Raw genomic sequence first — 17,431 nt, 5'->3', positions numbered from 1 at the left:
TGATCTCGACATAACAAAAGTTGTTTTTTTACAATGTTTTTTTTTATTTTTAAAACACAACGCATCGTGAGTCTACTGTTGCTTTAGTAACGAACACAACTTTGCCGTGCATCTGATCGACAGATAAACCATGTGCTACTGTATGTTGTGGACAGGCTATTTCAGCAAATTTTGCTTCGCTTAGTAATAATGTCTACAATAAATAAACATATATATAGAATACTCAATCACTGTTGACTTTTTTTCCAGAGACGGTACGCTAAACATTTTGTTTGTGTAATTAATGTTTAAATGGTCTAACATCGGAGCATTCAACTCCGCAAGTGCAGGTGGATTCAACTCACTTTATTTTCCTCATTTGTTTGAAATAAAATTATGTAGCATTTATTTGTTATTTTTATTAGGCTAGTCATGTAGGATAGGCTGTGACTGATACCACGTGCTTTACAAGCTTGGGATGCTGTCTGAGAAGAGTGTTTAATTTTGAGTGTGTATAAAAGTACAAAAATACAAAAGATTGCAACACACCGTCTATCATCACTGAATTAAATTCCACACATTTTTACATATATATAAATCACTTTTCTTATCAGTCTACAGTACATTTAATGATTAACAATAAAGATTAAAAATAAGATGTACATTACAAATATGTCATTAAATCACATCATAATCCCCGCTTATTAACTAACAATCATGTACTTCAAAGATGCACAAATAAAGATATAGGTGCAAACTAGGGATGTTCATTTTAACCGGTTAAACATTAACCGACCGTAAGAATTTTGACCGATTAACGACCGTAAGAATTTTGACCGATTAATACAATCAGTTAAACGGTTTAAAAAGTAATTTATGAAAATTTTTTTTTTTTTCAGTAATTTATCTAAATATTTAAAAAGGTTTGCTGCATGGTTAAAATATGCTACGCGTGTATAAATTTTTTAGAGAAAAAAAACAAGTCGCGTATAAGTCACATTTTATTAATTCATTCAGAAATAGGCCTAATGCCGATGCGAAATGTTTACAAACATTATAATAAACACTGTAAACATAGCTAGGCTGTTTTAGTTCCCCTCACTCCACAACAAATCCTTTCAATTAACAGTATTTAGAAAAAGAACAAAAATTAAATATATAAGAAGCTATAGCAATATAAACGACAAGCCAAAACAAATTAATTTAGGCTAAAACGAAACTGAAACCATTGTTGGGTCTCTCATTCGACACAAAAGCAAATGTTTCCGTATAGTGTTTACATATGTTCGAGTCTCATACCAGCAGGGATTGTAGGTGGGGGGGAGTGAATGTACAGCGCTCTCTCCCACCTTCAATACCACGACTGAGGTGCCCTTGAGCAAGGCACCGAACCCCCAACTGCTCCCCGGGCGCCGCAGCAAAAATGGCTGCCCACTGCTCCGGGTGTGTGTGTGTTCACTGCTGTGTGTGTGTGCACTTTGGATGGGTTAAATGCAGAGCACTAATTCCAAGTATGGGTCACCATACTTGGCCACATGTCACTTCACTTTCACTTACTTTCATTGTCAAGGTAGCAATGCTTAACTGTGTGCGCACATGGTTTGCCTTTATTTGTGTACATTCACAATAAAAACAAATCTTTGTGCTTTTGTAAAATAAGCCTAAAAAAATAGGATGGCGCTTTCTACCGTCTGTTTCAAGTAAAATATATTTCTCGTATTAGCCTATTTATTCGTTATATATATATACTGTATATATATATATATCTCTAGCCTAGCTTTATTATGTTTATCTCCGCTCGCAGAAGCACTGCATGATGACCATGTGAATCCTCGTGTTCTGTTGTTTGCTGCTTTTTGCGCATGTAAATTAATCCCCGGGAAACAAATGTTAGTATTTTTAATGGGTCAGAGACACTTGTCCCTTCTAATTTAATTCAATTCTAATTTAAAATAATCTTGTCGGTTAACGGTTAATAAACGGTTAACGAGCATTGGTTAGGAAAAATAACCGAAATGAACATCCCTAGTGCAAAACAGAATACTACACAGTGACGTCATCATTGGTTTTATTAAGCAGTAAGTTTAGTATCACACCGAACGCTATTGTGGTAATGAATTTGTGATGATTCATGCATCTAGCAGTAAGAATATAACAACAAATACATTTGCAATCAAAATAATCATATTGATTCAAGCATTTAACATTTATAAGTTAATTTAATGTCGTAACGAACAATATTGCACAAATTATAGCGATCACAAAGAAGGTCCTTACTCTGTCCCAAATGCGTAGTCTATAGTAAAGTGGATATAGGCCTAAAGTATACAACACCCCATCAGTTACATTCAGTTCTACTTCTATACTCTTAAAAAATATTTAAAGGCTGAAATGCAATGGGGGAAAAACAACTTTTTTTATTCTAAACTTTATTTGAACATGTAATGCATGTTAGTAGGCTACATAAATGTTAGTCACCAAACCAATATGTTTTTGTTTGTTTAAAATTCGGCTGTCATTTTTAATGTTAGGTCATTTTTATGCTAATTGTTAATGTTCATGTTAATGTTAAAAAGTGCATATGGCTGTTAATTTTTGTTGTTTGTTGGTTTTCAACTCTCTCCCACCTTCAATACCACGACTGAGGTGCCCTTGAGCAAGGCACCGAACCCCCAACTGCTCCCCGGGCGCCGCAGCAAAAATGGCTGCCCACTGCTCCGGGTGTGTGTGTGTTCACTGCTGTGTGTGTGTGCACTTTGGATGGGTTAAATGCAGAGCACTAATTCCAAGTATGGGTCACCATACTTGGCCACATGTCACTTCACTTTCACTTACTTTCATTGTCAAGGTAGCAATGCTTAACTGTGTGCGCACATGGTTTGCCTTTATTTGTGTACATTCACAATAAAAACAAATCTTTGTGCTTTTGTAAAATAAGCCTAAAAAAAATAGGATGGCGCTTTCTACCGTCTGTTTCCTTTCGCGCAGCACAAAAATGAACCAAAACGGCATACTAGGCTACTTGTTACACAGGTTTTCATTCATTTTCTTAATTTATTATTCAAGTAAAATATATTTCTCGTATTAGCCTATTTATTCGTTATATATATATACTGTATATATATATATATCTCTAGCCTAGCTTTATTATGTTTATCTCCGCTCGCAGAAGCACTGCATGATGACCATGTGAATCCTCGTGTTCTGTTGTTTGCTGCTTTTTGCGCATGTAAATTAATCCCCGGGAAACAAATGTTAGTATTTTTAATGGGTCAGAGACACTTGTCCCTTCTAATTTAATTCAATTCTAATTTAAAATAATCTTGTCGGTTAACGGTTAATAAACGGTTAACGAGCATTGGTTAGGAAAAATAACCGAAATGAACATCCCTAGTGCAAAACAGAATACTACACAGTGACGTCATCATTGGTTTTATTAAGCAGTAAGTTTAGTATCACACCGAACGCTATTGCGGTAATGAAATTGTGATGATTCATGCATCTAGCAGTAAGAATATAACAACAAATACATTTGCAATCAAAATAATCATATTGATTCAAGCATTTAACATTTATAAGGTACTTAAATGTCAGTAATGAATAATACTGCACAAATTATAGCGATCACGAAGAAGGTCCTTACTCTGTCCCAAACGCGTACAGTAAAGTGGATATACAGTATACAACACCCCATCAGTTTTCAGTTCTATACTCCCACTCGTTGGCGCAGTTGTGTAACTTAGAGAACAACTTTTGTTATGTCGAGAGGAACACGAGAAAATCAAGTCGTGATGGCAAGAAAACAACTTTCGTAATGTTGAGCTCACGAGAAAACAAGAAAGAAAAATAATAATCCATAGCCTCTTAGCACCTCCGTATGATACAGTGTTAGGGGCTTTTGCAAATTTCAAGCAAACAAGACATCCTGACCTATATAATTTTTAGACAATTAAGTGCTGCCCCTCAAAAAAATCCCCTCGATTTCTGTCATTTAAAAATGCAAAATAAAGTGCTCTGCAAACTTTGTCAAGGTTAAATCAGTGTTGTCTTTGCTGTGTGGTACTCGTCTTTACATTGAAAGCTTCATGCTTATTGCCTGCCAAAATGTGAAACAATAAATCACTGAGAAACATCAAATGCAGGCGTTTAACTAATCAGCTCTCTTCCATTCCCATCACCTATCGTTATTAAGGTATTCAAGTTTGTAGGTGGGCTTAATCAAATTAACTGTCATGATCCATTTAGAGACCATCTTAGGATAGATGATTATACAGCTTATTAACAGAAGTGTTAGTTCCCCATTTTCAGATTGTTTTTTCAAAATCTAAAAGAATGTTTGGCCCAAACAATGTAAATTTAGTGAATTTTACTGAAGTGTTGATTAAATTTCCACTTTTTTGCAGCAAATTTAAAAATCAATATTGGTCAAACACTAGTGTAATAAAATATCGACTGATCTACTGTCAAGATATCAGTGTTAGCCATTGAAAAAGACCAGTCAGCCACGCCTCCTCAGCCCAATACAACCTTATTCTACACTTACCCAGGCAAACAAACACCCCATTACATTCTCCACATGAGCAATAACACTTTCACTCTGGCTTTTCAGAGCCCAAACATGTCTAAGTGGTAAATCAGAGGGGAGAAAGTGAGATTTATAGAGTTGAGAGGAGGTGAGGGTGACGTTCAGAAGATTTACCCATTTCCAGGTCTATATTTTCAGCCAATGCAAATCAAAATTAAATGAGAATGTCATCTGATATTTACAACTTTGCTCAGCCATTATAGACATTTTCCCATGTTCTGCCTCTCCCAGCCCTACTGTATCTGATACCCAGCATCACTCTCTCAGCCAAGCAGCACATCACATTAGAGAATTCAGAGTTAATAAAACACAATCCATTTTGACTACACTGCATTTGAAGTTGCATTTTTACTCCACTGTCCCCAAGGCTGTCCTCCAGGTTCTACGATCTACCATATTCTGTCTCCTCAGAACAATATACACATATAGAAAGGCTTGAACACACATTAAAGGTATCTGACATCAGATGAAATGAATCTCCCAGCAGTCATAGTTTGTGTGTGGCTGAGATGAAAAAATAGCTAAAAACAAAATTCCCTAAGGATAGCCTTGTTTTCGTCCATGGCATAGATACTGACATAGAAACTCAATTGCCACACTATTAATTAAAACAGCAATATGAGGCTGGCAAAGGCAAAACATCTTTGGCCACTCAAAATTACCGCAAAGGAAATTCCCTCACCGCGACAGCCCTAGTGACTAACAAATTTTTTACTAAATATTTTGTTTAACAAAAGGCTCGAAAAGAATACACTTTCACAATTTCTGCACTGATTTGAAAATTTGTGGATTTAAATAAGGTAAAACAGAGAAGGGAAAGGGAAAGAGAAAAACAGAGATGCAAAGGGAAAGTCTATAACTTTTGGAACAATGAGTGTTCAAATTCTCCAGAGGTCCGAACTTAATTACTCAACTGTGTTAAGTAATTAATGTCCAGGTGAGCTGGATACTCACTTGCATGTGAGGCAGACTTTGCACTCAGGACACTGCCAGCCGGCCCTCTTCAGCGGAGTGACATTTAAGTCCAGACAGGCCCCATGGTAATGCTGGCCACAAGTGCAACAGAAGAGCTGATTGAGCAAGTCTCGTGAACGGTCACACACCAGACAGTTCACCGCATCTTTCGCTGAAAGGAAGAGTTAATATATAACGTGTCTCCAACTACACAAGGTATATCTTATGTGCAGTAATTTATGATATGAACAGATATGATATAAATGGCTCCATCGGGCTGTCATGAGCATACCTGTTTGCTTACTGTTTTTGTCTTAAAAGATAGATTAAAACTGATTAATATATAATTTTTGAATATATTCAATATATAATATATATATATATATAAAGCCTCAACATTCTGTGAAAGAATTAGCATCAGGGAACGTGTGTAACAGAGATACTCACATCGGACAAGAGCTTGTTGGATGTGATCCGGGCACAGGAGGGTGTATGCCTTTATGTCCTGGAAGGTTCCGGCAGCAGCTGCACAGGGGTAATGAAAGGAGCGCCCACAGCTCTCCTCACAGCACTTTATGGATGCTCCAAGGCGCTTACAGTATGCACAGCACTATAAAAAGTTAATACAGAAACATATATATCATAGGTGTAGTTTCAGTTCAATAAATACTCCATACATCACTATTAGAGATGCAGAAATTAGATTCATTTAGATTGGATTCATTTCAGGTCAATATGGACAAGTGGTGTTTTTACACAGCTCCAAAACTGCTCAAGTGAATAATCTTTCACATTAATAATTTGTTTTCCCTCTTTAGGGTTTTCTTTAGATTAAGTAGCACAGATCGCTAATAATGAAACATTTGCGAGAGTGTTTTTCTGTTATCACTGTTATTGTTAATAACATATCTCTGGTGAGTCTGCGTAGCTTGCATTTAGGGGTAGTGGTCGACCGATATGGATTTTTTAATGGCTGATGCCAGTATCTTAGTAGGTTAGCAATTACATGTATTTATTTATTTATAAAATTAGAAATAATAAATTTGAACTGGATAAAAATAAATAAATATTTACCTTTAGATATCAATTTATTAATTCTGCAATCCTATTATAGCAATTTTTACAAGTTGTTAAAACATGAATTAAAAAAGTTAACACTGTAACCAACAATTCACTGATAAGTCTGTGTCCACTGGGAATCATATTTTCTCAAATACAGACAAGATATTGCTAATTTTACTTATAGTACACAGTGAATATAGCATGAATATGACATAGCAGACAACTAGACAGTCTGCATCCACAAACCGTTACACAGATAGTACACAAGTTTCTATGCAGGCTACGAATGGCCACTTTATAAGACCTAACAGCTGGATTCAACAGCGTTGCCAGATTTGTGGAATTAAATATGTATTGGCTATTTAAAGACTTGTTTGAAATTAAAAATGTGTATTTGCTGAATGTCAGCTGTAAAAGTACTACAGTGTTTTCCTTTCTACTACTAAACATAGACCAGGTAAACACTATAATACCTTTTCATATACCATTTGATTGCTTTGTTTAACAGTTCTGTCAAATGATTTATTAGCACAGATTAGCAAGAGCTTTACTGTCTTTGTTTAACAGTTCTGTCTATCAAAAAAAAAACACTGTTAATGGCTGACCCTGAATGATTAATATAATGCATTCATTTGCATGATCTTTTCTGTAAAGCAATTCAGTGATACTTATTAAAATGGCCAACTCACAATTTGTACACATATAATATTTATACATTCAGAAACACGGGATGAAGTGTGGCACAAACAAGTACTGAACCTTGCATGTCAAAAAGCTTATTTTCAGCGAGAAACCAAGTCTCTATTAAGGTGTATTCACACATTTTTGGTGTGACCTTTAAGATTTTAAAACAAAACAACACATCCCTCTAAACACAGTATATGTGAAAATTTGAACTGTGATGAAACACTTTTTTTTTTAATCTTAAGTTCCCAGCATAGGTCAATGACCAATAAGACATAAGCTGTTGACCTCAAAGTACTAGGAATATAAAAAAGGCACAATGACAACAAACAAACAACATAATAAGAAAATGCTGTGGTAAGCAATTACTTATAAAACAAAAATCATTCAATTCATTAGGGTAATATAATATATGTGACCGCTCTTTATTTTCTACTTTCAATATTTTTTTTAACCTTTTCTTTTAGACTTTAAAAAGAAAAGTATGTCTTTAAAAACACGTTATCTTTTAATGTAATGCTATTTATATTACCATCAGGCTTTTAAAATAATCTTTAAAAAAATAAAATGTACATTTGTTTTTGATGTAGTATCAAAAATGCTGATACATAAATGGTGAAAAATTTCCATCTGTTAACTGCATCGCTCTTAAAATAGACTTTTGAAGCAAGAGTGGGACAAAACTATAAACCCTGAACAGCAAGGTCATCATAACACGCTGTTCCTCTCACAGGCCCATTTGCTCATTACATACTTCCCCCTCTTTCAGCATGTTTTTTTTCCCTCATCTTTTACGATACATCCAATAAAGCATTCTGCATCAAGGCGAATGTCATTCAAAATAAGAACTTGGATGAAAACTGGCCAGACATTTAAATCGCCACCATGGAAAAAGCACTCACACTTTGAATAATAGAGGATGCCTGGGCCTGAGAAAATGGCCTTAAACTAAAAATGTCTCTAGTCAGCAGTCTCTCTAGCTCTCTCATGCTTTAAAAACCCTTGGCCTAAAGCCCAAATGCAACAATATGCAAATACTTTTTAACACTGAGCTTTAAGCAATTATCGCCCAGGCGGTGAGTCCATTGGGGCAGCCTCTACCCACAATGCTCTTTTCTGAATCACTCTGAAGGACAGCCGTATAGAGCTCTATGGCCATACTGTCCACTCTCAGGGCTAGGTGGGTGTTGAGTATCTCATCACTCTATTTCATGCCTCAAATAATGTATCAAACAGAAACCATCACCTCAGACATCTCCTTCATGGGGAGAAAAAGCCACAGCTGATACGTTATTGCTGCCAAGACTCCAAGGACACTATTATAAAGTAGAACAGCATTCCCTCCTTGAAATCTTATATGCAAAGAGGCATAATGGCAGCATTCCAAACGGAGCAGGCCAGTGATGAAAGATGCAGTAAAGTGTTGGATGAGTGTGCTGTACTGTGCACAATGTCGGCTGGTTTGTCTCTCGGTCAGTCAGTGTGTGGACTGCAGTTATGCAGTGATTCTGTTTATAGCATTTGAAATGGTTTACAGACATGACCCTAAATAGAACTTAATCCTGGAAGTCGTTTATGCACATTTGCAACTCATTTCTCGACTGTCAAGTCAACAACACATTACAAAATTGACCTGATTTACTATGTAAAAGCATGCTCTTGGTTTTATTGTGCATGATTTATTAAAAATGTACACAAAAAATCTTTGTAACCTATTATCTTATATGCAAAGAGGCATAATGGCAGCATTCCAAACGGAGCAGGCCAGTGATGAAAGATGCAGTAAAGTGTTGGATGAGTGTGCTGTACTGTGCACAATGTCGGCTGGTTTGTCTCTCGGTCAGTCAGTGTGTGGACTGCAGTTATGCAGTGATTCTGTTTATAGCATTTGAAATGGTTTACAGACATGACCCTAAATAGAACTTAATCCTGGAAGTCGTTTATGCACATTTGCAACTCATTTCTCGACTGTCAAGTCAACAACACATTACAAAATTGACCTGATTTACTATGTAAAAGCATGCTCTTGGTTTTATTGTGCATGATTTATTAAAAAATCTTTGTAACCTATTACATTCGCTTATAAGTGAGGACAAAATCATGTGTGGTAAGCTAAATGAATGATGTGGCAAAAGCAGATTATACGTCCAAATAAAGTCAGAGGAAGATGATCTGGTGGAAAGGACTGTGTGCAGTTCAGGTCATCCTCAGCCCTCTGACCTTTACTATTTCACAGCTCAGCGATTCTCACTATGAGGACAAACCTACATCACAACAAAGTCCTTACTGGAGCAACTCAGCCATCTTGGCAATGCCTTCCGGCAGTTGGCACTTTCCTCAATTGGGGAACTAATTGGTGACCCATTACTTTTTATAAAGAATTCTAACAATAAATATCACGCACTTTGTTCTGAGAGCTATTATATATGCTCTTTTTTTTTTTTTTTTTTTTTTTTTTACATAAGATTAACCTTACTTTAAATGACAAAAAATAATGCTGTATTTTCTACAATGTTAATTAAGTTAATTTAAAAAAAGTAACATTACTTAAAAATTGTGACACCAAGGAAACAACATAATTTGTACCCTTTCTCAATTTCTAGGTAGTATTGACTACATTTGTCAAGATCAACCATTCAACCTATCACCCAAGTTATTTTAAAGGGGTCCTATTATGCTCTTTTACAAAGTCTTGATTTTGTTTTGGGGGTGTACTAGAACATGCTCTCATGCTTGGTGGTTCGAAAAACGCATTATTTTTTACATAATTTACATTATTACAATTAGGGATGCACCGATACCACTTTTTCCAGTACTCACCCGATACCGATACTTTTATTTTTGGTACTTGCCGATGCCGATATTTTTATTGCATTTGTAAATTTTTTTAATATTGGGTACAGAAACCAAAAGAGTATGTATAATGTTAGTTGGTTAACTTCATTTATCAAATAGATACAGTCAAAGCAAAATTTATTCAGACACCTTCAACATTTCTCACATTCGCTATAGTTTAGAAAATGGTAATAAAATATGACCAGAACTCAGAGTTAAACTGTGTCAGAACAAATTCATCTTGATAACGTCAGATCATTTTGATAGAAAGGTATGTAATAGACTACAATCAACAAAAAATTATTCAGACAGCTGTTAGTATGACAATACTTTGTCGGGCAACCTTTAAGCTTAATGACAGCCTGTGGTCTCCTGGGCATGCTGTCATCCAGCTTCATGCAAACCTGAATTTTTTTTCCCAGACACGGTCTGAATAATTTTTGGACCCAAATGTGTATCAATTTTACTGGTAGTCCACTGTATGAAGAATTTTTGGGTATGATTTGTCACAGTTTACTTTATTTTGCTATCACTTACATCAATGAACTACAGAGTCCTGCTCTCTCGCTCTCTCTCCCTACCGTTAAGTAACTTGTGCATTGTTTTACTTAGTTGTTTTTGACATATCCGACCGAACTACAAACTTTCCAGTGATGTCTGTGAGAAAGATATATTCACTCGACAAGCTTGCGCATCTGCGCCGCAGCGCGCTCAATCCACTCAACGTGCTTTGTTTATCAGCTCGCGCACATCAGCTATACAGGCGTTAATACTGAATGTTTAACGTTATTCATTGCATACATAGACTTCGTATTAGACATCCTTAACTCTTTTCTGCTGTCTGTTGTTCTGTTGTCGGTGTTTCTTTGTTTGAATATGGCGCTTATCACATGCTGTGTGGTATTGGCGTTTGGTATAGGGGCATTTTAACGAGTACAGGAGACCAGTATCGGGCCCGATACCGATACTGCATCCCTAATTACAATACAATGATTAGTTCCGGGTTTGATGAAGGCCCGCCTTTGCGGAAAAAGAAACGTGATGTGATTGGTTAGCTGTCCCAGTGCATTGTGATTGGCGAACAGCTTAGACAGTGTTTCAGTACTGCCATGCCCCTTGCCAAAGCAGCAAGTTCCGTCTGCTCCGGTTTAGTTAAGGATGGCGTCAATATTGCCATATCAATTTGAGCCGGATTCAGACCGACTCAAAGACATATTAGAGTGGTAACGTTATTGTTGTTGTTGTTTTTTTGGGGCTAAATCACGTTTTGTAGATAGGATGTCAACATCCACTTAAATATAACAGCATTTACTATGTACAGATAAGTGCATATGTATTATGTTTATTGTTCTTAAATTCTAACATTATAACATGAATTGCAGTGAAACTGTTATACAGTTGAATTTATTTATACCATAAGTCTCATAATTGAAGTGTAAATTCTGCAGATTACATCACTGTCCAGTATTGTACTGTCAGCAATTTATAAAAACATTTTCATAATTGTAACTTACATATTTACATACATAATTATTCAGGTGCATGTGTAATAACTTGCGAAACTTGACGCTACAACAGCACTTCTACGTCGTTATCTTGTTTGATGCACTCAACCAAGCGTTCTAACCACGACCTCGCCCCTCCCCACCCCCCAAACATTCAAATTTCCGTAGGAGGGATTTATTTTAATGATATTCTAATGGTCGTTTTGTGACATCACTAAACCCCAGAAAACAACGTTGTAGTCTAAACGAGACGTTTGTTGTAGTTCTTGAAAAGCGATTAAAAAAAAACAAAATATCTCCCTTTGGAGATATACACACTACATGCAGACTAAAATTAAAAAATTTAAAAAGCATCATATGACCCCTTTAAGAAAAATTATGACATGCAAAATATAACATCTATAAACCAGCAAGTATATTCCAACCAAATTGCAGCCACAGTGCTAAGAGCTCATACAGCAAATCAACTGGGCTTGGCGTTAAGAAGACCAAGTCTACCCTGAAAGACCTCGGTCACCCCAGTAATAAATTGTTCTCCGTCTGTCAAACAGTAACAAAACATTAAGCCAAAATCTGCTGGATTACTGAACAGTTTCTACGTGCAGGCAATAAAGCTGCAGAGCAACCACTCTAAGGGTTACTATGGGCACTCGCACATAGGGAAAACCTAGAGTGATGTAGATATAATTCATCATTTGGATAATAGATTTTTTTAACAAATATCCCCACTGCCTCATCAGTTTCTGTTGCAGGAAAGCAGAGAAAAGTGTTCAAGACATACCAGATTAGTGAGTGCCAGAAACACCAAAACAAAAGGACAGTCTGCTTAATATTACTCATCTCATAGAAAACATGGACAATTACACTAAAAGCGTACGTTTCTATTTGGATTGTTGGAGTTTTGATAGATCCGAACTGCATTTCACGTACAGTAGTATAACCACACATTTGGATAGATGCTATGTGTTTTTCCTCAAGAATCAGACCGCAGGTGAAGAGAATATGAAAAATGAATTACTCCTAATGTGCTTTCCCTGCCCGGGTTCCGTGTGCCCTTGTGTCTGCCACATTGCATTGTGTTAATTAGTGGAGTTGCACAAGAGAGATGGCTATGGCAGTTCTGAACTGCTCTGCTCCTAATTAAAAAATATTTTTAAGACCAGAGGAGCGACACAACCTCTCCAGTCTCTTCCACTGCCAATAATTCATGATTAACTCTGAATACTTAATCAACAGTGAGCGCATTTGTCATTCCTCCACAAAAATTACTCTCAGGGAAAGTTATGGCTCAAGTTTGTGACTGCATTCAAAAATACAAATTGGCGCAAACACAGGCCCACTCAACCCCACTAATAACCATTTGCCACTAAAATGATGCTAGACTGAGGGCTCAGTGAAGCTCTGCCAATTCAGCCCACAAGTCCACAGAGAGAAATAATGGCGTAACTGACTATGTTACTACATAACCCGCCCATAAACAAAGTGCACTGCAATCTTTATTTAGGCCTACTTGAAATGTAGATCAAGTCAATAAGAGTAAGTCATCTTTTTATTTATTTATTTTTACTTATCTCATTGCTATATTATTATTTTACAGTCAGTTTGATATGAAATCACTTTTTTGGGCCAAATTGTGCAGCCCTACAAACAAACACAGCAAACCTGGAGCTTTTTTAAAAATCACAATCACAAATTGAATCAGAAAATTTTTCAAGTCATCTTTCCAAGTCATCATAACTGAATGAAATATATCAAGTAAAAAATAAAAATAACAATACCATTTAGGGATGCACAATATATTAATACCACATCAGCTTTCATTCGATATTAGAGTGTTTTTCCCCCTATTTTTTACATTTAGATTATCAACGCTATCTAACAGTATCATTAGTCATCTAATATTCACTTAAAGTTCATCTTCAAACATTAATAAATTAACACTGATAAATGTCATGTTTAAATCTCATAATACAATTGTTTAATTGTAATGGAAGAGCTCTAGTTTTGTTTTGCATTTCAGTTGCTTTTTTGAAAAGTGTATTTGGTGAGGAAATTATGCCACTCCTCTGCCTCCAACGTAACTGGTTGGAGGTCAGCAGGTTTACAAAACAGAATTACCTTTTCACTGGTGAAAGCGCATGGAAAAGGGACAGATTGGGTGCTGGCATGTCGGTCGAAAAAGTTGATGGAACAACCATTTCAAAGTTGAAAGCCCGAACAAATCCACCAACAAGACATTCAAACACAGTGGTGTGGGTGTCACTCACCTCTGTGCTCCCTGAGTCAATTGCTTTGTCCACATACAGCAGCGACTGTCCCTCACCGCGGCATACACCCTCCGACCAGGCTGCACAGCGCAGGTGAGCGCAACACTGGCCTGCAGGTGCAACAGAATAATAAACACATCAACCATTGAAAGACGCAAAAAGTGTTGCTAGAGTAGGGTTACCTACCAGTGGGGTCGAATAAAGACGCAACGTTAATATCATGGGGAAGGCCAATTTGGCCCAGTTCATCCCAGAACTTCTGGCCAGGCTCCTCAGCAGCAGGGTCTGTACTACCAGGAGCAGAGGTTGAGTGCAGGCCACTGTCTGGAGAGCTGACCCTGAGGAAAGCAGCAAACGCACACATTAGGTTTAATCTGTAAAGACACTGAAAGAGTCACAAAAGAATATTTGAAGGTGACAGCAATGTTACCCTCTCCTCTGTGAGATTACAATCACTTGGCGATTTATTTCTAGATGTCAGCAGCTCAGTCATGTTTCAAAAAGGCCTACGGTGCAACTACAACACCCATGAAGCCCTGTCTGCAACGGCGAGGTATGGGGTTATCATACTTGGCTGCAACACAAGGACTGGCTGTTTAGAAGCAAAGTATGAAAGAGAGAGAAAGAGAGAGTACGAAAGAGAGCCGGAAAGGGGGTGGGGGACTGGAATGACTCGCTGCTTGGATGTGGCGCTGAGAGAGGGAGCTACAGAGACTCATAGAAGCGGAAAAAAAGGAATTAACATTTAAAAAGGGAGCTGGTTTGAAGAGGGCCAGCCAGAAGTGGGTTGCAGCGGGGACAGGATGAAAGACTACTGTATGCGATCCCTCTTCTGTCCGGAACATCTGCATAAATATAAATATACCGTTTGGTGTGCAACTTCCTTTTTAAAAAGACTTGCATAAAAGGAGGAGTGACATTAGGGACGTTAGGGTTATTGTAAGGAACTCCATGATTTTGTTTTCGCTTCTGAAACAATTCCATTAACGTCTTTGGTTTGTGACCCTTTTGATTTGTGAGTTTTGGACTTTTAGTTTTCCAACATTTCATAAGAAAGGAATGCACTTACAGGAGTCATTCGCAAATTGGTCTATATCCTACTGAGGATCCGAAAATTTTAAGGCATCATAGGTACATCTTTTTAAGTGGAAGAACTTGCACAATTGGTGGCTGACTAAATACTTTTTTGCCCCACTGTAAGTCTTAAAAGTTTCAAGGCAGCATCATATGCATCCTTTACTGATAGGACAATCCAAGAATGCATTTGAAATTGATCCAAGACAGCCAGAAAGAAACACTGATTAAAATATTTTATTCAATACTAAAATGCATTGATAAAATATGTGCAATGTGCTAAAAATGACTGCTTTACCCAATGTCTGATTATGCTGCATATTTTTACTCTTACTCTTTTTACTCTCCTATGCCTAAGGTTATTAGCTTAGCAAGCAACATGCTAATGTCAAACTGCACTGCAATCAATTTAGAGTATAATGCACGCTTCACGTGAGGAGCTATATTTGTGAGTAAAGACCATTCTTAGGATATTTTTGAATTAGGATACAGCCTTAAGGCCAATTTACACTGCACCGTCGTTCCAACCAACGTCAGCAGACACATTCTTCTGGTTTTGTCAGTGTGTTACCCCTCTACTCTGTCCCCCTCCACCTCCTTCCACTTCTTCTCAAACTGCTGAGGACTTTATCAGCTTTTTCACCGATAAGGTGGCAACCATCAGCAATCAGTTCTCTGCACCCCTTATCCAAAGCCAACCTACACACATTCCACTCTTCTCTTCCTTCTCTCCCCTCATGGAGAATGAGGTCTCCAAAGTTCTCTGTGCCAGCCATCCTACATCCTGTCCCTTAGACCTGATCCACTCCCACCTACTACAGCAGATCTCACCAACATTGCTATCCGTGCTGACGCACATCATCAATGTACAGTATGTATGTAAACAGGCTCTGGTAACCCCACTGCTCAAAAAACATAACTAAATCCAACAGACCAGTCTTTCTTCCTTTTCTGTCAAAAACTCTTGAAAGAGTTATGTTTAATCAGCTTTCAAATTCTAGATTTTGACATTCGCTTTCAGGGCTACCGCTAAAATTACACCTCCCTTTCACAATTGACTCCTACAAGCGTATGCTCCATCCTGCCAACTACGGTCTCCGAACGAGTGACACCTTGTTGTTCCTTCACAATGAGACACAAAGTCACTCTAAAAAACCTTCACCCTCTCTGCTCCTCTCTGGTGGAAAGAGTGGCCAACCTCCATCCAAACTGCTGAGACCATCACAACTTTCAAGAACAAGCTGAAGACGCACCTCTTCTGCAACCACAAACCACCCCACACCCTTAAACTAATGCACTCGCACACGCACTCACACTCGCACTTACATGCATGCATGCACGCAATCACACACACACACACACACACACACACGTACACACGCACAAGCAAGCTTGCTTCTTAACCTAGCGGTCTAATAAACCTGACAATGTATATTTCAAATTTATTATTGGCACTGTGACAAACTGCTTTTGTTCCTCTTTTGTATTGCAAGTCACTTTGAATACTAAATACATAAATGTAAAAGTAGCATTATTTCGAGGGCGCATAGCGGCCACAAAGGGGGTGCTCGTGAGCACCCTTCTGAAAGCTAAAATGACAAATGGGACACCCTACGGCAGGGGTCAGCAAGTAAGTTTGGCTTTTTTTCCTAGCACATGACAAGCGAATAAGGTTGTCAGCATTACAAGGTATAATCGCTGCTTTTTGCACTGCAAATTTAGTTTGAGATGAAAATAACAGTTTAACTGAGATGAAAATAACGTTTTTCGTCAGTTATTTTACCTACGGATCGATGCATTTCTTACAGATTTCTGCTCATTAGAAACAGATGAAGTAGCACTGTGAGATTACATTTGTTTGAATGCATTATTGAGAGAGTGACTGCGTGTGAATAAATGTTGTAACACTTTAAATCATGCTTTCAGCTGAAAATATTCAGTATCTAGAAGGAACAAACAAATTCCTTGAGCACTAGGCCTATAACTTCCCACTCATGTCCATTGCCGTCATCGTAGCCTTCACATTCTTTCTGATTTGAGTGATCCTTCTCTATCAAGCTAGCTAAATATGTTTAACATGTGAATTCTTGACAAATATGCAGTTATATTACGGGCTGTTGGATTGAATTGTTGCTCGTGAAGGAGTGGCGGTGGAGCGCTCTTGGAGAGAGTGAAAAACATGATGCTCTGACTTTTAAAAAATCCGCTCCTCGCTCCATTCAAAATCACACCGCTCCACTCTGCACTCCGCTCACATACTCTGATTGTGAGTAACTGTTGCTGTCATGACAGATCTATTTCAGAACCAGCTGCTATCAAAATAATCTGGCTGCGGGCGCAGGCCCAAATTGGAACATTACATTTTGGGTTACACTTTATTTCAACAGTCCACTTTAGACATTCCACTAAGTTTCTATTATGTTACATTCTACTAAGTTGCAAAGTTACTCAAGTTAATAGAATGTCTAAAGTGGACTACCAAAATA

The 17,431-nt window shown here is 37.5% G+C and overlaps 1 protein-coding gene across 1 annotated transcript in view; it reads right to left on the bottom strand.

Annotated features, from left to right (window-relative positions):
* Positions 1–17,431, bottom strand: part of LOC107557235 (histone-lysine N-methyltransferase 2C-like) — a 123,374-nt gene that overhangs the window by 92,914 nt on the left and 13,029 nt on the right. The window contains exons 5-8 of the mRNA XM_016240582.1: positions 14,058–14,209; positions 13,872–13,981; positions 5,966–6,128; positions 5,519–5,690 (exon numbers count right to left, since the gene is read on the bottom strand). Of these exons, the coding sequence (XP_016096068.1) occupies positions 5,519–5,690; positions 5,966–6,128; positions 13,872–13,981; positions 14,058–14,209 (597 nt within the window). The remainder of the gene's footprint in view (positions 1–5,518; positions 5,691–5,965; positions 6,129–13,871; positions 13,982–14,057; positions 14,210–17,431) is intronic.

Source organism: Sinocyclocheilus grahami, unplaced genomic scaffold, assembly GCF_001515645.1.
Source record: "Sinocyclocheilus grahami isolate Dianchi unplaced genomic scaffold, SAMN03320097.WGS_v1.1 scaffold594.1, whole genome shotgun sequence".
Lineage (NCBI taxonomy): Eukaryota > Metazoa > Chordata > Actinopteri > Cypriniformes > Cyprinidae > Sinocyclocheilus > Sinocyclocheilus grahami.
Note: the sequence above shows the minus strand (reverse complement) of the source record. Positions and strands in the feature narration are given on the sequence as shown.